The 23,281-nt window shown below is 35.3% G+C and overlaps 5 protein-coding genes and 1 pseudogene across 9 annotated transcripts; 2 read left to right on the forward strand and 4 right to left on the reverse strand.

Annotated features, from left to right (window-relative positions):
- Positions 1 to 1,930: 1,930 nt before the first annotated feature.
- LOC140833533 (endochitinase EP3-like) lies at positions 1,931 to 3,060 on the reverse strand (annotated as a pseudogene).
- A 5,008-nt stretch (positions 3,061 to 8,068) lies between these two features.
- LOC140834577 (CASP-like protein 4A4) lies at positions 8,069 to 9,698 on the forward strand. Its single transcript, XM_073199567.1, has 3 exons — positions 8,069 to 8,468; positions 8,755 to 8,890; positions 9,436 to 9,698. Exons 1-3 carry the CDS (start codon positions 8,209 to 8,211, stop codon positions 9,619 to 9,621), a joined length of 582 nt encoding a protein of 193 aa, XP_073055668.1. The 5' UTR covers positions 8,069 to 8,208; the 3' UTR covers positions 9,622 to 9,698.
- Positions 8,594 to 12,189, reverse strand: LOC140834576 (DEAD-box ATP-dependent RNA helicase 47A). 3 transcript variants are annotated; one of them, XM_073199565.1, is made up of 3 exons: positions 12,055 to 12,189; positions 9,955 to 11,763; positions 8,594 to 8,970 (listed from the first exon to the last, which is right to left on the reverse strand). In XM_073199565.1, the coding sequence occupies exons 2-3, from the start codon at positions 11,604 to 11,606 to the stop codon at positions 8,925 to 8,927; spliced, it is 1,698 nt and encodes a 565-aa protein (XP_073055666.1). In that variant the 5' UTR covers positions 11,607 to 11,763; positions 12,055 to 12,189; the 3' UTR covers positions 8,594 to 8,924. The 3 variants fall into 3 exon arrangements, with proteins under 3 accessions (XP_073055666.1, XP_073055667.1, XP_073055665.1); XM_073199566.1 differs by having other exon boundaries at positions 9,955 to 11,756; positions 12,055 to 12,185; XM_073199564.1 differs by lacking the exon at positions 12,055 to 12,189 and having other exon boundaries at positions 9,955 to 12,043.
- A 393-nt stretch (positions 12,190 to 12,582) lies between these two features.
- Positions 12,583 to 14,992, reverse strand: LOC140834575 (pentatricopeptide repeat-containing protein At5g46580, chloroplastic-like). The gene has a single exon (XM_073199563.1). It carries the CDS (start codon positions 14,849 to 14,851, stop codon positions 12,728 to 12,730), a length of 2,124 nt encoding a protein of 707 aa, XP_073055664.1. The 5' UTR covers positions 14,852 to 14,992; the 3' UTR covers positions 12,583 to 12,727.
- Positions 14,993 to 15,935: 943 nt separating this feature from the next.
- Positions 15,936 to 19,899, reverse strand: LOC140834578 (protein ABCI7, chloroplastic). The gene is given in 4 exon segments (XM_073199568.1): positions 15,936 to 16,506; positions 16,868 to 17,127; positions 18,867 to 19,522; positions 19,525 to 19,899. Coding segments are annotated over 4 exon segments (1,458 nt in total). The 5' UTR covers positions 19,751 to 19,899; the 3' UTR covers positions 15,936 to 16,190.
- A 1,103-nt stretch (positions 19,900 to 21,002) lies between these two features.
- LOC140834580 (heat stress transcription factor B-2b-like) lies at positions 21,003 to 23,126 on the forward strand. Of its 3 annotated transcripts, none has more exons than XM_073199571.1 (3): positions 21,003 to 21,190; positions 21,603 to 21,889; positions 22,203 to 23,126. In XM_073199571.1, exons 2-3 carry the CDS (start codon positions 21,650 to 21,652, stop codon positions 22,830 to 22,832), a joined length of 870 nt encoding a protein of 289 aa, XP_073055672.1. In that variant the 5' UTR covers positions 21,003 to 21,190; positions 21,603 to 21,649; the 3' UTR covers positions 22,833 to 23,126. The 3 variants fall into 3 exon arrangements, with proteins under 3 accessions (XP_073055672.1, XP_073055671.1, XP_073055670.1); XM_073199570.1 differs by having other exon boundaries at positions 21,017 to 21,128; XM_073199569.1 differs by having other exon boundaries at positions 21,098 to 21,221.
- Positions 23,127 to 23,281: the final 155 nt, after the last annotated feature.

Below are 23,281 nucleotides of genomic sequence, written 5' to 3' on the forward strand. Positions count from 1 at the left end.
TTTGTTATTATTAAGTATGGTCGAATACATGAATTAATTTTCCACAATGTTGTATTTAGAGGCTTGTCTGTTTCATAATTCAGTCATGTGAGAAAAAATATTATTTTTTTATTTTAAAAAAATTCGGGTCTCACGGGTCTACCCGGCCCCGTTTCGTATTCGAGGTAGGTGGGTCCGAAGAATATTTAACCGGGGTGAGGCGGGTAATGTGTCAAAGTTTTTTTCATGGGAGGGTCTTGGGTTTAGCCATACCCGCCCCATACCCGCCCCATTGACTTCTCTGCTTAAAATTGATCATTAAATTTGTTATTATCCATAAATATAAATTAAAACACAAATAAAAATTTAAACTATTATAAACTAAATTGATTGCTACTTTTATTTGATTTTAATCATATGCATTATTTCTAATTTTTTTCAAATCAAAATTTTTCATCTTGTTTTAATAATCTATCACATATTTTCTTACTTTTTTTTAATAAGATAGAAAACTTCTTTTGATTAATAAAAATGTCCAATAAAAAGAAATATGGAGATTAAGAATCTTAGTATCTTAAAATAAAATGTTATTATCAAATTTATCATTTAAATATTTTGTAAACTTATTCATTTAAAAAGAAACTTACATTAATTAATTTTATATATATCAACATAAAAAATCGAGTGAAAATAACAACTATAGTTTGAAAAAAAATTCAATCACTAGAGAGTTTATTATATATTTGGTAGAAAAATATTAAAATAATGTAAGAATTTAATTTTATTTAATTTCACTTTTTTTCTCAACTTGTTCCACAAAAATTTTTGATATACCCCAAATTATTAGATATTATGAATTTTAAAGATGAACCAAATATTTTATACCCCTATAGATACGTATAGTTTAGTTATTTTATATTATATATATATATATATATATATATATATATATATATATATATATATATATATATATATATATACACGAATTTGTTACCCTACACACCAGGTGTGCAGGGTATCATGAGCACCGCCTACGTGGCGGTGCATGATTGGTCAGCCTTTTTTTAAAAAAACAAAACAAAAAATTTTGTGTGGTTGTGGGCGTGCCACGTAGGCAGGCGCCCACATGTGTGCAGGGAAGAGGTGTGCAGGGTATCATTGCTCATATATATATATATATATATATATATATATATATATATATATATATATATATATATATATATATATATATATATATATATAAAGTGATGCTTAACTTTTTAAATATGATTTTTTTTGTAAAGATACAGTATATTATATTTAAGTTTTTTTGGTAAATAAACACTTATAATTTATCTTCTAAAATTAATTATGTCCAGTGTCCCGGCAAATGACTATCTTTACAAATAACCAGATATGTAAAATCCTTTAGTTATTAACGTGTCCCCGTCCATTCCATCAACTTTGTGGGTAAAGTTTGGCTTACCACGTTGTTCATCATCTCCTGGACAAGGATGCGAGAGAGAGGCCGACCACATAATTCAGGGTTCCCCAAGAACGAATACAAGTCGAAAGTCGTCAAGTGATCGATCGTTCATGGAATTTTGCCCGACAAATTATTGTCCGATAAGTTCATTACTCCGAGATTATTCAGTTGTGAAAGGGCATCTGGAATGCGACCAGTAAGGTTATATCCTGATAAATCAAGAAAGCTTAATAGTTTCACCTGACCAATTGCTATTGAAGTTATTATGTATCTAATGTACTATTTCTTGATGATGATCAGTTTTTCGCGTGAACAAAAAAAATCAATAAAATTTGTGTCGCATTTTATAATTAATTGTATTCTGAAAGAAAATATTCAAGTGTCAAAAACATATAACTAAGAAAGGAAAACAATAATGAAATTAAAAATCTTATTAATGATTTTTATTTCGTATTATTTATAATATGGTTTCCTGCTTCACTGCATCAGTACATATTGAATATTGAAATACAAATTTCTAAAAGCAATTCTTGGACTGAATTAAACATTACTATTACCAGTGCTCTAGCAACTAAGATTCGTACCAGGATCAACTCCAAGTTTATCACAATATTCTCTATAATACTCCTACGCGAGCTCTAACCGTGCTAGGATTCGCCCCAGTTGCATTCAAGAGGGCCGTTGATTGCGCGAATTGTGCCCCCAAAACCCCCCTTTCCCGAAGTTATAATACGGTGACATTGATTCATCCAAAACCAAAGGCCCGTCTTGAACGATATAATTCTGTCCCTGCCCACGATATCCGGATCGTTAAGTCCATCGAAACCTATGCTGTCTCCCGCCGCCCCATAGTTAAAGTTCCATGACAGTTGTACGGGGCCTCGCCCGTAGTAGCCCTTGCCCCTTTGCATGGATACTCCGTGTTTTGTCTGTCACAATATTCACCGTGGGCTGCTTTTGATGGACCGTTTAACTCTTCTATGTGGCACATATCTGTAGTACAATGTAATAATTATTTACGATCCTTACCATAAATGTCTTTGTTATTACTTATTACATAAATTGAATTTTACTACAATATAGATGGTATTCTAGTTCGTTAAAGTGAAGAAAATATATAATCCAACGTACAAACATCGAGTTTGAAAATGCAAAACTTACATCCTGTCTCATGTGTGACATGCGCAAAAAATGCTGCTATTTCCCTCTTTGAAACGTCCGCGGAGCCATCAGTTCCGAAGTTTGGAAATGAACTAAGCGCTTCAAGAAACGCAGCCCGAGTGTAGAATCCCTTCCCCGGGCAGCCTTCGTCTGCTTGATCGAGTATTGCATTAAAGAATTCGTCCGTAACAATGCTTGAAACTCTTTTCCTGTCGATGTTGCGATCTTCTGGGGATGAGTAGCAGCGGCCGCTTCTGCAGCCACGGCCACAATATGCGTCACCGGTGCCGCAATAGCCAAATCGGCTGCAGCATTCGTATGTTGCGCAGCCACAGTTCTGGCCCGAAACCGATCCTGGATGAGTTCCGAGTACCGCGAATAGAGTAAAAATGGCTAAAAAGGAGATCCTTCTTGCTTTTAGAGAAAGCATTTTAGTGCGAAGTAAGGAGAGTGGACGTGATTTTGAAATATTTGTTTGGTGTGGTAAAGAGGTAGTGAGTGGCGACTATTTATATACCATCGTGTCAATAGTACGTGCAGGCGCGCAAATTGACTATGTACATTAATTTTTTTTGGGAAAATGAATTTTTTTAAAAAAATATTCTATAAAAATATTAAAATTTTATACCAAAGGAGTTAGTGGGCACCTATAAAATTTCAAATTATAGCATAAATGTGTGATATAATTATTTAATTTAAAATATTACTAGTAACAAAGACACACAATATGTATCGTTTAATACATGAATATTATCTTTTTTAGATAAATAAATCATTCATTAATAAATACTAAAGCTTCTAGCATTAGCAAATTAATTAGAAAAAGGAACAACGAAAGATAGATAACATGAAATGGAAGTTGAAAAAATTTGGTGTGTGGAAAGTTACAGTGAAAGGAGATGATTCTTTAAATGTACTTTTTAGTCCATAAACAATTTGGGAGCAAGATTTATTTTTCAGGGTTATATACGGAATTCGTTATTAATATCTAAGTCAGATCAAAACATGAGTTACTAAAATTTTATCATATAGTAAAGATTAACACAAAGTTAAATTCAGAGATGAAATGATATGGAGATTTTATTCATCTCCAAAATATATAAATTATGTAATGTATACTAATATTATTTTACTATCCCATAAATGGCCGAAATGAGATGAATTGCTAGCGGTTGTTTTGACTGCTTGCGTGTATTAATTCCAAAGGAGCATCGATATATAGACATACATGTACGTGAGTTTGGACTTGGTCAAAATAAATATTTTTTGCTAATAAAGTTAAGTTGGTACTTCTAAATGGAAAGTAGCATGGGAAAAATTGTTATATTTTTATATATTTGAAGTGTTCTTCGACAGTGATTTAGATGCAGTTAACGTGATGTGCAATTTATTCTGTTGTATAAATAGTTACATTTTTATTTTTTTGAATTGTTTGAACTCGTTTCGGTCGGCTGGTTCAATTGGTTTAATTGAATGAATACTTCTTTCTTGTCGATAGACTAAATAGGCATAATTACAATCGAACCCATGAGAGAATATAACGTTTGAAATTATTATTATTTTTTAAAATATCTTGATGATTTTACTATTATCAAATTTATCTTTCTTTGATAACTAAAGAAAAGAAAATTTCCTATTGATTGTAATTTTAGTACATTTTGTTTTAAAAAGTAATTTTAAGCGAGATAATAAAATGGGGATACGTTGAAGCATTCCAATTTGGACAGATTGTTGTTCTTGCAGGTTATCTGGGCCGCCGGCATTGGAACGCATCTCTTTATAGTTACATGTAATTGGCATCATTTTCAATGTCGGTCGGGAGAATGATTTGCTATAACCAAATCTTTACATCACGAAATGTTTTACGCTTCTAATTAAAAGATTTTTGTTTCTACCATTCACCAAGTAAAAACAAAATATGCATTTTTTAACCAGGCAAGTGCTCCCCAAAAAATTTCTTAATATATTCACGGAGGCATGATTGAGTATTCAGATTTCAGACCATCGTTGGAGCAAGCCATTTTGTCAAGATCTTCATATATATATATAATGAATATATGTCAAATCAAAATGATGTGAACTTTTTACATGTTCCACAAAACGCTGGACCATCAGATGTTAATTAACGTTTCTAGATCAGGATTTAAGAGAGAACATGCTGTTGGATCAATTTATTTATATGGGTTTATATGTGAATAATTATGTGTTGTGAGTTGTCTATTAAGTTAAGTCCAAAATAAAGTGAACAATTAATGTTTCGGGTTATTGGGCTTTAAGGTATCTAATGGGTTGTGGGCCTTTAATGTGTACAGACATAAGTGTAATTTCTGTTTTTATGATAGGCTAAAACAGAAGTATCGGAAGATATTGATAAACATTATCTATAAATATGGGTCATGGTCCCCAGATCTCGCGTTATCACTTTCATTATTTCTCTCTCCCATTAAGAAAATAGTTCTGAAGAGAAACTAAAGGATTCTCCTAAGAAAAGAGTGCCGCGTTATCACTTTCATTATTTCTCTCTCCCATTAAGAAAATAGTTCTGAAGAGAAACTAAAGGATTCTTCAGGTACGCTTCCGCTTAAGTTTTCAGTCAAATTCTTAATAATTTAAACATGAATGGCTCTGATACCACTTGTTGGGGAAAACCCATAAATCGCAGAATCAATCACATAAAACCCATAAGCTGCCCATGTGGTAGATTAATGTTATTTTTTAAATTATTTAAAATATACTTTTAAAAATAATTATCTATCTTATCTTCTTCTTAAAAATATAGAAATAAAATATATATTTTTCAAAAAAGTTAATTTAAGGAAAATAAATAAATTTCCCGTCTCACAAGAGACCTACTCCGTCACTCATATACACAATTTGCAAACATCATTCAACGAGCATAATAAATTTGATTTGAACTCAACGAGACACTCTTCCTCGTATAATTTAATAATTTAGAATTTTATATTAAAACTCAATAAATCTTTAATTCTGTCTTCTCCCACAATATAAAAATAATAATAAATCATAACTTCAAATACGGGACAACTTAGTAAGGTTTGTTCATGGAGAGCAGCAGCAAATTACGTCAACAGGACCTTGTTTGGGTGCATAGCAAACTCCAAATCTAAATCTTCTCGCTATGCAATCTGTCAAGCATTCATCGTTCCCAAACGTCTTCGTGCATCTCACGTAGCAGAAAGGGTCCACAGCTTCATTTTTACCTACACCATCTTCATGAATACAAACAAATTCACAATATATTAAATCAAAACATAGAATAAAAACGGTGATGAAACAAATTTGACTCCTTGACAAAATCGTATAATCGATATCAGGGAGAGAGGCGGTGATTTCGTGATACTGTCGAACATAATTCGTAAAAAAACGACGAGAATATGCAACAAAAGATACGTACTTTGATGTGTTATGGATACAACATTACCGGTGATCACCAAAATAATCAAACAAACCACGATACAATTATATTTGTTTGATCCCATGATAAATGCAAGAGTTCAAATAATTTTATGTAATCATATGTGTTGTAATTCAAGCTTATATACAGTTTGTTTTCAACGAGAACTAGTAAAATATTAAATATCAATATCGGGAAATTATCTAAATGGCTAGATTGACTTGCCATTTTAATGTATGAAACTAATATGTTAATGAAGGAAAAATATTTATAAAAAAGATTTTTGTTAAGAAAAGGGAAACGACTAAATATGGAACATCAATGAATATAGGAAGGAATGCGATCATGCCGCGATTCTTATAATAAATACTATAAGAAAAATATTTCACCATAAATAAATATAACACCAATTAAATCGTACGTGGTGTTTTGTTAAAAGTTATAAATTTTTTAAATTGAATTTGTAGGAGATATAATAAAATAGAAAGTCAAATGTTATTATCATATAGTAAAGTCATGTAGTTATTTTAATAAGATGAAAGATATTTTATTAATTCCATATTTACAACACAATTCTATATATATATATATATATATATATATGGCTGAACTACTTACTATATAAAATACTAATGAAATTGCTCTATGTGTGTGTGTTTGTTTATTCATATTCAATGAACCTGAACCTCAACCTGAGTACCAGATGAATTCATGATCGAGACATCCAACTATGTATATATATATATATATATATATATATATATATATATATATATACTCTAACCTATTTTATGTCACAGATTAAACCGATTTTTTTTTTGACGAATCGATTTTATTTCTGAATGGAATCGTTTCACCACCGCTCAATTGTTAGAAAAAGGTCGAATTGACACGAGAATTAACCTAGCTAGCTGGCCAATAAAAAATCATCCATGTCGGTTTGAATAGGGTGGTTAATTTGATTTTTTAATTATTTATAATTTATTATAAATTATTTGTAAATGAAAACTAAATAAATGATTGAGTGCGTGACCAAACATCCAACTATATATCTTATTCAATTTTATCCTACAGGGACCTGAAACAAACATACTAGGGTTCCAAATAGTTTTGAGCAATAGTACTTATCATCTACGTATTCTGATACATGGATTTGCAAAACTTCTAGGATCAAATACTGGAATTTTCGTGATTGGGTATATTTTCATTAAGATACTTGAGGGAAGCATTGATATTTGGAATCTGATTGTAAATAACAAATAATGTATTGCTCGAGATGGCGGGGTAATGATCAATAGAGGGAGAGATCTAAAGATTCTGAAGGAAAGTCGTTTGAAGATATAAATAATTATATTTGATGAAAGTTGATACATATTTTTATTATTATTTGTATCTTATATTCTCTCATCCAGAATCAAATGGTGTTTTTAGTACAATATTATTGAGTTGATTTATTATGTTTTTTTTAGAGATTTTCCAAAATATAGGTTTAGTATGTTTATGGGAATCGATTATTTTAATGACTTGATTACGGTGTCTCGCCGACCACTTTAGATTTATTACCAGTTCATTTGATTTGGTGGATCCCATAGTTTCTCCGAATTACTTAACCTTTACTTGATGTTGATAAATGGTAATAACTAATAATGCATAACTATGTACGTGATTGAATTTGATTATATAATAAATATATGTAGCTTCAAATATTAATATATGATATAGTTAAAATAAAGTATATTTGAAATTAAAAAAGATTTAGATGCTCATATCATAAAATTTAGTGGTTTATGCCATTATAACATGAAGACATATTTTAGACAATAAAAAATATAAATCAGATAGAAAAAATAGATAAATCGATAAATTAATATATCATGTATAGAAATATATTTTACCAAGCTTGATTTTCGTATTCAATTCCTAGGGAGTCGGCCTTGATATATTACATCATAATATAAAAGTTAAATGTTAAACCATGAGGAAAATTAAAAATTAAATGTTACGACGACGTTGACTGCAATCATGGGGGAAAAACCATAGAGTTAGTTGAACATTAAAAATTAGAAAATTGCCTACGAATCTTCCTTGCAAGAAAAGGGTACATATGTTACAGAAATGAAAAAACTGGACAAAAGACAGTCAGCAGTTGCAGAGATAGCTGAGCGTGGTCTGTAGAAGTGTTATGTCTACTGCCACAGTTTCGCCTTATACATCGCCACAGCCACAGCCACAGCCACAGCTGCCAACACCGTCACCTTACTCATTCTCAATCGCTTCGACCAGATGGAGCTCGTGGCCTCCAATTCAGGTAATCAATCTTGTTCTTCGGTTTCTAGCACTTGTTTTGGCCTTCGGCTCTGCGCTCTCACTAGCAGCAATATCACCGAGAAATTCCAAGCTCAAAAATCAATCCTCCAGATTCTGCAGTTATCCTGAACTACTGTAAGCATCACTAACCACTGCAAAAGTCATTAACCACACGACACATACAAACACAACTTGCTCACGTATACGCAAGATCCTTTTCATCGCGTTATCATTCACTGCATAGATGAACATAAATGACATCGATATCAAAGCTATGGGATAAAATTTTTATTCATGTGTTAAATGCAAGACATTTGGATGACAATAACTGGAAAATAAAAATACTAAAATATGAATAAGGGATAGCTTAAAGTCCTATGATAAATAAGTTTTAACAGTTTTTTGGTTCAACTATGGGCAGGTACTGTTTCAGCGTGAACATCCTTTCATTCCTTTACGCAGCCTATCAGCTCTTCAAATGCATTTGTGATATTTCCCATAGAGGCATTCTCATCTCGGACATGATATCTGACTGCATCAGCTTCATTTTTGATCAAGTAAGTGTACTCTCAGTGAAGACCATATCTTCATTTACACAAATTCATTAGTCTCCGCCTCTGTCAGCTTAATTGTAAGCCTGCACAAAGAAAAGAACACGCTAAACTAAAAATTCACGATGGAACATTTCGAACCAAGGAAATATATCAGTGGACAACAAATATTTTCAGAATAAAAAAACTCATTTCAGGACTGAAGTCACCTCAAAAAAATTCAGGTAAGCACCTTAATGTTGTCCATTTTTGACAACTTGTATGTGTCTTTTCAGAAGTTGGACTACATGTCTAGAGTTCATTCAACATCTTATGTTTAGTCCAACTCCACAATACTAAAAGCTCAGAAGGAAAAATAATCACAGTCCATCAATCAAATTCTCCATTCACAAGAACATCTTCCACCCCAAACAACCAACAAAAAAAAACCCACCCAATACAGAAAATAGTTAGAAATGGAAACCTTTTGAGAATAGAAACCACCCAAACTCGAAATTCTCTCTTTTTATTGAGGAGTGTTCAAAATAGTAATCTTATCACCCGTGTAACAGTTGGCAGGGTATCTCCTTATTTCATCGTCTTCTGTAGCCGTACCAGTAATACAACAGATGGAAAATGGGAATTCACTTAAGAAGGCAGCTATTGCCTCTATCTCCATGTCTTTCGCTTCATTCTTAATTATTGCAGCCAATGCACTCCTATCAGGCTACAAATTTTGTAAGAGGATTATATGGTGATTCTGCATTATGCAGGGAGCCAATTACGTTTTCTACATTATGTATGTTAAGTTAAATGTTTAGTGGTTGAACAATGCTGGAAATGTGTTTCAATTTCGTCCCCCTTCAGAATGATCTAAAGACAATAACATGGAACGGAAATTTACCGAGCCAAGTTCGCAAGCTGTCAGCTATAAAAAAGACTGGCAGTTTACATTCTTCGTTAAACTATTGGAAAAACCACAAGTTGATTCCTAAGTTGCAGTGATAATCAAACCCAAAACAGTGATCTAGCTAGGAATAAACATAAAAGCCACCATAAATCACACGATTTAAAAATAATAATAACATCACCTTGAAACATCTACCGTGTTTTCAACTTCAGCAACAAGTTTTCCCTCTGTGAACTCACAAGACTGGATTGTAACCCCAAGCTGCTTCTGCATCTTTTTCACTACAAAGACTTCTGACTCCTCGCATATGGTGACTACAGTACCTTTCCTGCCTAGACGTCCTGTGCGACCAGCCCGATGCGCGTAATGAGTTGAGTCGGTTGGCAACCCTAGATTAACTACAAGATCACATTCTGGTATATCTAATCCTCTAGCAGAAAGTTCATTTGTCAACAACACCCTCACATCCCCGTTTCTGAACCTTTTTAAGATGGATGACCTTGCAAGCTTTCCAAGATCTCCGTGAAGCTCTGATGCTTTCATTCCACGAGCCTCTAACTTGAATACGGCATCTTTTAGTTGTTTAGTGTGATTCATGAAAGCGATCACGCATTTCGCCTCCAGTGCATGTATACATCGTCTTAACATGTCCACCTTGTGCTGTATCCTTGTGACAGAATAATAGTGTTTTAGTGAAGGAGGTAGACTCTGAACTGGGGCTTGAGCTTGCAAGTTTGTATCTGGACCGGAATCAGAAGGCATTCCTGACGATTCAATCGGTGACGATTCAAGTGGGACTACACTTTTAGCCTGGACAAGAAGTGGATCGCACCCCCAACTTCTAGCTGCCCTAATCACTGAAACTGGTACTGTTGCAGATACCATTATAGTCTGACGCTCCACTCGCCTTGTTTCAGAACCATTCATAGCATGTTGACCACCACTAGATCTTCGACCAACGTGCTCCAGTATACGATGCATATCCTCCCTAAAATTGAATGAAAGAAGTTCATCCACTTCGTCTAAAACTAAGTAACGGCAACTATGTGTATGAAGCTTTCCTCCTGCACTTACTTCTGCAAGCCTACCTGGTGTCCCGACAACAATGAATGGCTTGTTCTTCTTAAGTGCTTCTTCCTGTCTCGACTTGTTTGCACCTCCAACAAGCTGTTGAACCAATCTCTTATCCGCAGGTCCAAGTAGCTTCTCAACTTCTCTCACAATCTGCATTCCAAGCTCCCTAGATGGAGCCACAATCACTGCTTCAATATTCATCTTGTTCTTAGGTTCATCATCCTTCTTTAGTGGCCCCACTTTAGAAAGTATAGGAAGAAGATATGCCAGTGTTTTTCCTGAACCTGTGTAGGACTGAATAACAGCATCACGATTACTAAGGATTGAGGGAATCGCTGCAGCCTGAACATCTGTGGGAACTTTATAACCTTCATTATCCAGCCTCTCAACTAATAAAGGCGGAAGGCCAAGTTCCGAGAAAGACTTTGCAGCAAAAGGAGCCAATGCCTCCATATCAACTTTCTTTTGCATCTGCACCGCATTATTTTCTCTATGACTAACTTTCTTTTCTCTCCTTTTGGGGACTTCAATTGTGGAAATCCCAAGATTTAGTTTATTTTTCTCATTTCCCCTGGTTGTCTCCACCTCATCACTCAATCCAAGTGTTTCAAGAGTTAGAAGTTCATTCCCATTACCAACCCGACAAATCGAGCGCACGCTTCTGTACAAGGGTTTTGCCCGTGAAAATCCCGAAAATTTTCCAAGAGATAAAGAATCACCACAAAAAAGAAGCACCCTCGTCGCTGATAAAGAATGCATTGTTCTTCGTAGCAAATTGATCAGTTGCAATGCAATCTACTCAACGTTGAGTACAGCCTCGCAGATGTAACAGTTCCGGAAATTTAGCACAATAAAGTTGCAAACCCAATTCTTGAAGTAGCGTTTGTATCGATTCAATCTCTGCGCATTCTGTCAACTTACAACAAAAAGGAAAGAAAAAAACGAACAAAACTTTAAGATTGATGCAACGACTATGCCGTGAAAAAACAATATATGTCAACTAAAAAGAATGAATGAACTCAAATAGCTTAGATAGAATGGAAACTTCATGCCAAAACAATTGAGTCATTCTATCAAATAGCTTGAATGCTACCCACGGTTCCTCATATTTCAACAACAAAATTCAAACTATTTGTATTCTGACGCACTCAAGCTCGCACAAATCTACGTACATGCATAATTATATGACTGTGTGAGAGACAAATACCTAAGAAGAAGATGTTGCAGACAACAGCGATGGTGAATGGTAAGCTGAAGAATTCACAGTAAAGCCCCAAATTTTAGCTAAAAGATAATTCCTAAAAAACCCTCTAACTTTGAGATATTTCTATATGAGTATTTTCGTAACTTTTTAAATGGAATTTTTTTTTCCCCTAAAACAAAAGTAAAAGTGAATTTCTATATTTGTTTAAACTTGGAATCACTTATTCTTATTTTAAATTTGGGAAATATTAATTAACTAATAATAGAGACGAGTAGCAAAACAACACAAGGAGAGTGATCACGATTTCAATTTAATTTAAATAATTGAATAATTCGGTTTAATAAATCGTTGTAATTGTTAAATATATTAGTTATTTTAATTTGTTCGAGTTACTTTTTTTCATAATCAACTCAACTAATCAGACTAGACTCAAAGGAAAATTTACTTTTAAAGAAATATTTGGTTTCAATCCTCTGCTAGTTTTATTATTTTGGCTGCTTTGTGGTTCGGGGAGTTCGGTTTTGCGAGATCTCATGTTCGAAACTCAATTGTAAAATATATTTAAGTAGATATGCAGCAATAAAATTTGTAGCAGTTTGGGTCTAACTTCCCAGCATTCAGAATGGAAATCTCAAAGCTACAATTGAACTGACAGTAACATTTTGTTTGTTAACGCTTAAGCCGAAGCAGAAGAAGCCTTTGATTGAACCCATTCCACCAAATCTTCTCGAGTCGCGAAAAAGAAACCAGCTTTCTCCTCACTTTCCCTAAAAGGGACTGCAAGTTTCTCCACATGGGAAGCAAAGGCACTCCCTAAACCTTGAGAAAACTTATGAGTTCCAGCTCCCGTGTTGGCCGAGAATAAAGCAGGTAAAGTTTCTTGTTGTTCGATGGTTTTAGCCAAAATGCCCATCCATTCTTCGAATGCTGTATGAGCTGCACCAACAGAGAGAGATCGAACGTTTAATCGCCACTCTTCTTGTGTTTTGGTATGCAGACCAGGATAGAGTCCATACATAGATCCGATACACAAAAGCTCGTGGGCTCGTGCATGGAGATTTGTGTTTCGGCATATATCAATCAAACAGTTGCAGAATGGTCTCCTAGCTTCAACTGATGTGCTGTTCAGTATGCCCTTGAACTCTTCTCTTATAATGTCTAAGTTAGTGATCTTTTCATTTGACAGTAGCTTCACTAAAGCAACCAATTTCGGGTTTGCTAGTTCTAAACAAGAAAGAACTTTGTTGGCATCGTCCCCGTCGCAGTATGACACAACAGATAGCAAGCAGCCACACAACCTATCATCTGGCTTCACGCCCCAGTCCACTGAGGTTTTGAACATGTTAACCAATTCGTCAATTTTCTTTGCACGTCCCAAGCATTGGATCAAACAAGTGCACCCCATGACATTGAGATTCACACCAGCCTCGGACATTTCCTTGAACAAAACCATGGCCTTATCCACGTTTCCTGCACTCCCATAAATATTAAGCATCGCTGTGTAGCTCCAACTATCCGGCTTGCTTTTCTGGGAACCTTTCATGTCCTCAAACAGTCTTTCACCCTCTTCCACCAACCCAAGATCGGCACACATACTCAACAATGTATTGTACAAAATGAAATCCACAGGCCATTCATTCGACTTCATTCGTTCCCAAAGCTCCAATGCATCTCTAGCCCACCTAGCCCTCCCATAAATCTTTATCAATGCAGTCAACGTCTTCTCATTAGGAGTGACCCCCAATTCCACCATTTCCTCAAACAAACTTCTCGCCAAGCCGGGCTTCCCAACCTTACCCATAGCCTCCAACAGTGTGTTATACACAACCAAATTTGGTTGCACTCCAAGAGACTTCATTTCTTGCAAAACATACCGAATCCCATCATAATCCCCTGCCTCGCCAAACATCTTACCAAGAACAGCAAAATCAATTGGATCAGGCTTCCACCCAGTAGCTCTCCCTTTCTCATACAAACTCAGCACCTCCTCAACCTTACCCAATTTCGCGTACACATCCAAAACAGCAGAATAAGTAACTTCATCAGGCATCAGCCCCGTCTTGTACATCCTCTCAAACCATTCCACCGCCTTATCGAAAATATTACATCTTTTCGCACAAGTAATAATAGTGGAATAGGTAATGTTATCAAGCTCAATTCCTTTCTCGATCATTTCAAGTGCAAGATCCTCAATATGTTGAAATTGTCTGCCAAACCTCAAAGACTTCATAGTAACATTGTAAAATATTGTCTCCATGGGAAAAAAATTCTGGGCTTTCACCCAATTGAAGAAAAGAAACGACTTTTGCCATGGTCTCAAGCCATTCAGCACAAAAAGCATATTTTCCCTACTGGGTGCAGTTGGAATTCCCTCAAGGACAGCCAAGAATTCGGATTCCTCACATTCATTGAGTTTCTTGGAAAACTCTCTCAAGTCTTTGATCTGTGGATTGTATGAATAAGTAGAGCGTTTGTGGCGATGGAGAGAAAGAATGGAAGGCTTAGGCTTTGTGGGGTTAACCCAAGTCGATTTGGGGTTGTTGGATAAAAGCTGGGTTTTATTTGCATTATTGTCAGAAAGAAGAGTGATGGATAAGGGCAAAAGCTGCTCAGCTAAAGATTGATTCTTTTGCTCTTCGGCTACGGAGGAAGGTGGCGCAGGTGCTCTCTTGCTTGAACTGCAGAAAACTGTGAATCTTTTCTTGTTGGGAAGTTGAGCGGGGGTGGTGAAGGTAGGCGGTTGACGTTGGTTCACCGCGGAAGAGCGGTGGTAAGGTGATTGATAAATTTTAGTTGACATGGGATGGAAAAATGGGGTTTGGGAAATTTTATTGGTGAGAATACCTATTTCCCCATGCTTATGGATATGTTTGTTCTGAGAGAGATTTTCCAAGTAACCTTACCTTATCTGCATTCAAATGAAACGAAACAGTACATTAACAGAGTTAAGGCACACAAACTACACAAGATAAAACAAGAATGGTGTGTGTGTGTCTGTGTGTGAATAAACGAGAAGAAACAGGATTTGCCTGCAAAAATTATAAATCTCATTTTAAAAACAATAAATTAAATCTTATTTTTTTAATATATATATATAGCTTATATCGACTACATTATGGTATATGCAAATTGACTATGTAGTCACTCCGAGCTAAGAAATTATTACTACAAAGAACAATAAATTTCAAAAATAAGAATAAAATATCCTATTTTAATTAGTCGTCAAAAAATCCTATAAAAATCATATTTAAAGCTCTTAATTATAATATATTCTAAAATTTTAGACAAAATATATGCCTTTCCCTGATTTTTCGTAAAGTTGAACCAATCTTATGTCTCAACGTCAGATACTTTATTTCTTGGGCAAATAAATATGGATTGAATAAACCAAAGAAAATTAGCGAATGAAGAGTCGTAAGAAGCTTATCAAATTTAAGAATAAATTTTCTATTGACACGATCTCATCACAATTTTTTTGTGCAAATTTGAAGTTATTAAAATTTGACTATTCGATGATGGAATAATTGTTTTTTCGATCCCAATATGGCCTGGAGCAAGAAAGAGTCGAAAATCACTCCAGACAGCGATCAATCATTTACGTAAAACAATATCTTGTCTAAACTTTTCCCCCTCAATCATCATTCTTTAGCATAATAATATTTAATCTAAAATATTTAAAACTGTTTTGCGTTACTCTATATTTAGACTCGATATTCTTTTATATCTCAACACTCGTCATCACATGTCACGAGTCAAACGATGTCTTTGAAAATACTTATTATTATTTTGATGAAGAAACTAATTATACCACTGGTCGAAAATCAACTGAAAACTAATATCAGTTCTTACAGTGTTACGCAATACCTGAATTCAATCAAACGTTATTGAAAATAGAGTTAATCCATACAAGTAACTTTGCATCTATATTACATATATCAAGATTATTATTACACTTGATGCATATTGCTGACAAATAATTTATATCGATTCTCTCTTGAGAGTAAAAAACAAAAGCTTAATACCCCCTATAAGGTAAACTCACATCTAAACCAGTAATAAATCTACAAGAACTTAGGAGTTTCAAATAACAAATTTATTTTCAATTAAATTTTGCGACTTGGTACACGATGAATCTGTGATTACCTTGACGGTAGCGTAGGATTGAGCAGTTTCCTTATCAAATTCTCGGCAGTCTTTTGAACACAAGGGTCAGGAAAACGTTGTATAACCTCACCTGCAAATGAGAAGATGAGAGCTTTTCTTGCAGTTTCTATGTCAATTCCCCGTGCTTGAAAGTAGAATAGCTGGTTCTCTTCCAAATCACTAATCGCAGCTCCATGAGAGCATTTGACATCATCGGCTATGATCTGGAGATTAGGTTTGACATTTACGGTCGCACGAGGCTTCAGAAGGAGGGTCCTCGTTAGTTGTCCTGCATCAGTTTGCTGGGCATCTCTGCACAAAACAGCAGTGATCATGATAGATGTATGAATCTCATGCAATGGCATTAATAGTGAGAATCATCTCAATTATGTAAAATTTGGCACGTGCTAATATATTTTAGCCCTTTCACTTTTTCTTCTCAGGTATCAATAAGAACACAAACAAACCAAGCCGTTTCCTAATTTTTTGAGTTACCTCTAATGATTTCTTACCTAACTCGGATATTATTGAAACTATCTCAAATATTTTATTCCAAAGCTAAAGATGAATTCACAGCAAGTGATAGAACCTATATATGTGGTCGAAATAATTTTTACCCCAGATAATTTGTTGCACCAAATTATCAAAAACAAATGAGAAGAAGTTTCAATACCTATTGACTTGAACATTGCCATCAAAAACAGCCTGCCCTAGTGAATGAGCCACAATACACTTGTGAAGTTGCCTAGAAAAACCACGTGGATAGTCCAACACTAGTTTACTATGCAAATCTTGTAACTGTTCGCCAATCGACAAATGAAATGTTGACAATTCTGTTGTAGTTTCCATGCCGACCTGCTGCACGTGGACATTGTGCCTGCTTAATTTTCCACCAGTGCTGACTTCTGTAAGCTTATAAACACTCATTGATTCCTGTATATTAGATCTCAGTTTAGAACATCAATTGATCAGAAACTTAAGCAATATATTTATAGATTGAAATAGTCGATACAAAATCATAGCCAATAGTGTTAGTCTCTTCTAGAGAGCAATTAAATCAATTGTAGGGAATGTTGCATAATGGTTAAAATTTAGCATCTAGTACGCGTCAGTCAGTTTAGCCAGCTGTTGGGTCATGAATATGACTGCTGTTTTGTCACGTAAGTTCAGGTTTCTACGAATAATCAATTTAATTGTAAGTATATGTTGTTCCATCCAGTAGATTATGCAAAAACTTGAAACTCTCAAATGGAAGGCTTCAAAATACCCTTTATATCGAGTCTTTCGTAGTTATGTGAGGTAAAGGTTTTTACCAGAAAAAATAAATCATCTCGGTAACCAACCTTAGCGAAAAGAATTAGAAACGTATCAGGTACTGTGATCTTCAAAATTTTCATTGATGAGAACAAATAAAATAAACTAAAAATTATAATTTTTCCAGAAAGCGGTGAATACTGGGAACCATTGTGACGTCCGAGCAGAGGAAGGTGAAGAAGAAAATCGAAAAGATTATTGCACTTTCCAGTGTAGGGAACCCACTGGTGAACAAAAGCAATAAAAAAGACAGTTTTCAAAGGTTACATAAGAGTCAAAAAAGCCTTTTGATGTAAGAGCGTGTCATCCTCTCCACATCAAGTTTTGTGCATGCGTGCATTCTTTTCATTTTAAGTCATTTCAACAACAAACTGTTGCATCCATGCTGCTCTCGTGCACTTTTGGCATACAAAGAGTCGTAGGAGCAATAAAATAGAAAACAAGGGGCAGAGACACACTTATTTAGTTCTTTTTATGGTTATATACTTATATTATATGGATTACAGAAGACGTTTTTGACTTCTAAGGTGAAATCAAAAGCTAAACAATTTGACATTACACCTATTCATCTCTTTCCATAGCGCCCAAGAACACATAAAACATCGCCTATTCGCTCCCGCTCTGCCATTAATAGTTGTACAAAGTTAAGAACACAATTCCACATCCACACAATGCTGTATGTTTAACTTGGCGAGCCCACCCAAACTTGAATAGTAGTACAACGTGAAGAACTCATGTTATTTTCCCCAATCTCTGTAGTTTTTGTTCTCCCAAATATTCATTCTTTTGTGGAGCCCACCCAAGCTTGAATGGGAAACATTGAGTTGGAGAATGTACCGAAGCTAGAAACTGTATGGGGCAGTTGGTCCATACTTTTGCTGGCACAGTCACTAGTCGGATTGGATAAAGTCATTGCATTTACAATATCCAGTTTTTCATCTTTACAAAAGAAGTTGTGCAGTAAATGGTCGCTATTAATAAAGTTATCGTATTTCCAATATCAGCTTTCTAATCTTTACAAGAGAAGTGATTACAATCTAACTCTGATGGAGTTAGGCAGTAGAACATGGCCAGATACTATAACGAAGCCAAGTAAGATATCCCCCTAAATCCACAGATCTAAAGTATAAAAAAAACCTTTGCTCCATGACAAGACTAGGTAACTTAATCATGCAAAATGGAATGAATCCACGTGGACATAATGGGTATTCTATTGGGAACAATGTATACTAACTATCATGCAGTTCATCTGCACCAAATTTATTTGTAGAAAGGACAATAACCGCACATCAAAGAAATTTAACAGTTAAGAATGAACATGATATTTGACCTAAAAACTAGATGTTAAAAAATCAAACCTGACGAACTGAGGTCCATTTCACATGCACTGCTTCCATTGACTGTCTTTGAATGTAAGAATGGGTGACCTTGCCCCCATCCCCAATGACAACTTCCATAACTGAATTGGTCCAATAACACTTTTCATCCCCATCTGAACCCATATACTCCTCAATTATACTGATCTCTCCTCCATTCTCTACCAAAACTAGCACCCTTGGATTCGAAATAGGCAGCATTTTCGTATCGCTCTTGTCCCCTTTCAAAGAAAGAAACCTCAAATGCAATGTACTCTCAACCTTGCACCCTTCTGGTACATAGACAACAATAATATCCGGAGCACCAACACCATTAAGTGACCAAAACAAATCCCCCTGAAAACTGGACGCAAATTCAGACACCCTATTCATAATCACGTGAGAATTCACACTCGACAAAGTACCAACAAACACCCCATCGGGCAATTCAGAAAAATGTGACAAAGAATCTACCAAATAACCATCAACTATAGCAAGATTGGGCAAAAGGGTATCGCCCAAAACGTTTAAGGAAGCCAGGGATTGCAAAGAGGAAGGTTGTACCGGTTGGACATCGGAATTCTTGATAAACGAAGTGTCAGTGAATCTAAAAGCCTCGTCCTTCCGAGAGGGCCAGGGAGTAGAAAGAAGGGACTCGATGATATGTCTCTGAGCTTCTGCAGAGGAGGCGGCGGGGAAGTGGAAGATATTGAAGGAATGGAGTCTTCTAGAGTCTCTGCCAAACGCAGAACGTGTGGGTCCGAGAGGATTGCAAGTGTTCGAGGCTGAGAACAAACTCTAGCTCTGGTGGCTCGCGATGGCGATGATAATTTGGGAAGGTAAGAGTCCAGGCTTGGGATAGACATTGAAAGGGTAGTTATCATCATCTGAGTTCTGAGGATTCGATGACACTCACGTAAAAACGAAGACCGCCGCCGCCGGATGAGGTTACGCCGCCGGTAATGTTTCCCGAAGCTCGCCCACCAGCTTTGAAGAGCAAACAAATAAAGAATCAGTGTTTTTTATTGCTAAAGAAATTGGTGTGTGTGTGTGTGTTTTTTTTCTCAGAGGACTCAATAATTTGTTTTTTAGTATAATCATTTTAGGAAAAATAATGTCATGATTAAAGTATGTTAGGAAAGTTATTTTGGATTATAGTTAAATATTTGGTGGATATTTAAAAATTTAATTCTTTACTGTTCAAAAAAAATTAATTAATTCTTTTAATCACCCAACTCTATATTTTATAATTCTATTTACATCATATGGGCTAATTGTGATCTTAACCAAACTTGGAAAGCTTGAAAGCCCAAACAATTCTTTGTTCTTGGTCTCTAAATTCGGCCCATGGAGTGTATGTTTTCTATTCAACCTTATCCAAATAATATATTATTTTTTATATTGAAATTATTAATTATTTTTTATTCTAAATATGAATATGATCGACTTTTATCACAAGTATAATATTTGAGACCGTCTTTTAAAAGACTTACTCAAATCATATATATAACTTAGGAAGGATGATCGGATATATCAAGATTTTCGTAATCTCATAAAAATAAGATGTGGAAAATATAAAAAATAGGAAAGAAAGTGATAATATAATCTCACTTTTATATCTCTCGATAAAATATCAAAATAATTCAAACGTTAGATCAAGAATAGTTGGATAAAGCGTTGGTAAGATAATTGCGATTTTAGGCATATCATTAAATATACATACGATTGATGGATTTTATTATCTCAACGACATATCAAAAGATGGACAATTAGTCTTACGTGTAATTTTTCATGTGGTCAAAATAACAAATTATAGATTTTTATGGTTTTTTTTATTTACAGAGTAAGTCTATTGTGAGACGATCTCACAAATTTTTATCTGTGAGACGAGTCATCCCTATCAATATTCACAATAAAAAAATAATATTCTAAGCATAAAAAATAATATTTTTTATGGATGACCCAAATAAAATATATGTGAAACCGTCGCACTCAATTTTTTGTTAAAATTGAATAACAAAATTAGACTGAGCAAGGATTGCAGCAACGAGCTTCCCAAATCGGAACCACTGGATCAATTCCCTTAGGGAGACAAGCGAAGAAACTTCTGGAAAACAAGAGAGCAGGCACCCTAATCCTGTGGGCCCCAGTAGTTCCACCACTTTCTCGAAACATCGTATTTAATATAATAAAATATTTCATCTCCTTCTCTACCAGGAACCTTCTAGAAAGATAAAAGCCCCAGCTCCCATTCTCACGCCTCCGGTGTGTGTGTTTCTCTCTGCTATAGCTTTGTTGTTGATTGTTCTGGATTCGAAGCTGAAAAAGTTGGGAGGTTTTTTCTTCTAATTATTTCAGGTTATTGTTTTTTGCATATTTGTTCTTTTGTTTATGGGTAAAATAATTTGATGCTAAAATCGAGACAATAGTTGCTTTTGTTTCTATGATTAGGAGATGTTAATGAAGGGGGAATAATCTTGGTTTTTTAATCTATAGGGATCTTGAATTTATCAGGCTTTAGGTGTAACGTGTGTGTGTGTGTGTGTATATATGTATGTGTATATTTTTGACCTTTTGCTGTGTTTTCGCTGTTTATTTCGGGATTCTTCATGTCTTCCTTTTTTGTTTCGCTTCGATCTGATATTTAGCTGGCTGATTGATGTTGTCGAATGCGTATTGCTGTAAAATAATTTGTTGCAGCAATTCAGTGAAGATTTGAAAAAGTTTGTTACGTTTTAGGTTTTCTTAACATTCGGCGCTCAGAGGATATCGAACTTGAATGCGCAATGAGCAGGGATTCTACGACAGGTGGCGGTGCTGGAGAGTCGCAGCGGTCCATTCCGACGCTGTTTTTGACGAAAACATACCAGTTGGTGGACGATCCAAAGACCGATGATTTGATTTCTTGGAATGAAGATGGAACGGCGTTTATTGTGTGGCGACCAGCTGAATTCGCCAGAGATTTACTGCCTAAATGTTTCAAACACAACAATTTTTCTAGCTTTGTTCGTCAGCTCAACACCTACGTAAGTTCTTATTGAAAAATCCCAGTCTTTTTGCTGCTCAAGTAATTGTTTGTATTTGTTTCTTCTGTAATTTAACTTTTGAAATAATTCGTAAAAGACAGTGCTCTTTTACTTTCTGTTTACATGAAAAATTTCATCTATGGAACTATTTGTTCTTCCCATATTTAATTTAATAAGAAACGATCATCCATGCAGATGTTACAAGAAATTAACTTGTTGTTCATGTATTGTTTTAACGAAATTCAATACAATCTGATCAACAAAATTGATTTCTTTCACTAGTTTCAATTATTTGTTTTGGTTAAATGTGCAGGGGTTCAGGAAACTTGTTCCCGATAGATGGGAATTCGCAAATAATTACTTCAAAAAGGGTGAAAAAGCGTTACTTAAAGATATTCATCGCCGGAGAATGTCGACCGTCGTCGCGACGTCAGCGATGCCAACGGAGGCTGTGGCAGTAAATGCTCACGCAGTAACCGTTGCAGCATCCCCGGTAGCTTTTATCCAAGTCTCTCCCACAAATTCGGGGGAGGAGCAGGTTGTCTCCTCCAACTCATCTCCGGGGGTCAACGCCGCCTCCGTCCCCCCGACTGCGATACTGCTAGCTTGCACGTCAGTGTCGGACATAGTTGAAGAAAACGAAAGGTTGAGAAAAGAGAATTCGCATTTAAGTCAAAAGCTCGATGAATTGAAGAATTTATTTAGTGAAGTTTGTGGTTTGATGTCAAGTTATGCTGCAAACCAATGCGAGATAGGTTTGTCAGAGGCGAGAGGATCGGGTGCAATGAAGGTTTCTGAGACGGATGAAGGCTGCGCCACTGTGAGCGACGGCGGAGGGGAGGCGGAAGATGATAAGGAGGACGAGACTTTCCCCAAAATTTTTGGGGTTTCGTTAGCGGCCAAGAGACTGAAGAGGAGCATCGAGGATGAGACCCGGTGTTGATTAAATCAGAGCCACGGAATTCTCGGAGCAGCGCAAATCTTGACCCTCGTGTCTAATTTTAGTGGGGATAAATTAAATGTACGATTAGTGGATAATGACACACGTGTGTGAACAATTGTAATATTTTGAGATATGGACCTTTATAATTGTTGGGCTTGCTCCGAAAGAGGATTTATGGGCTTGATTCTAAAAAAAGGTCCAACTTAAATTAGTTTTCTACGAGCATGACCCCAATCGTAACCAGCATTTCTTTCTTTATTTAAGTTTAGGCAGTAAACAGACCGCGGAATATGAATGGAAATTATACGGTTCAAATTAGTTATAGATAAGTTCAATTTTTTTTTTAATATTCTTTGCTCGAGACGCAGGGCGCATGAATATTTTTGTGAGGTATTCGACTTGCTCATACAAAATAATTTGAGATCGATTTTGGTTTGAAAAAAGTTTGA

This window comes from Primulina eburnea, chromosome 6 (genome assembly GCF_022965805.1).
Source record: "Primulina eburnea isolate SZY01 chromosome 6, ASM2296580v1, whole genome shotgun sequence".
NCBI classification, from domain to species: Eukaryota; Viridiplantae; Streptophyta; class Magnoliopsida; order Lamiales; family Gesneriaceae; genus Primulina; species Primulina eburnea.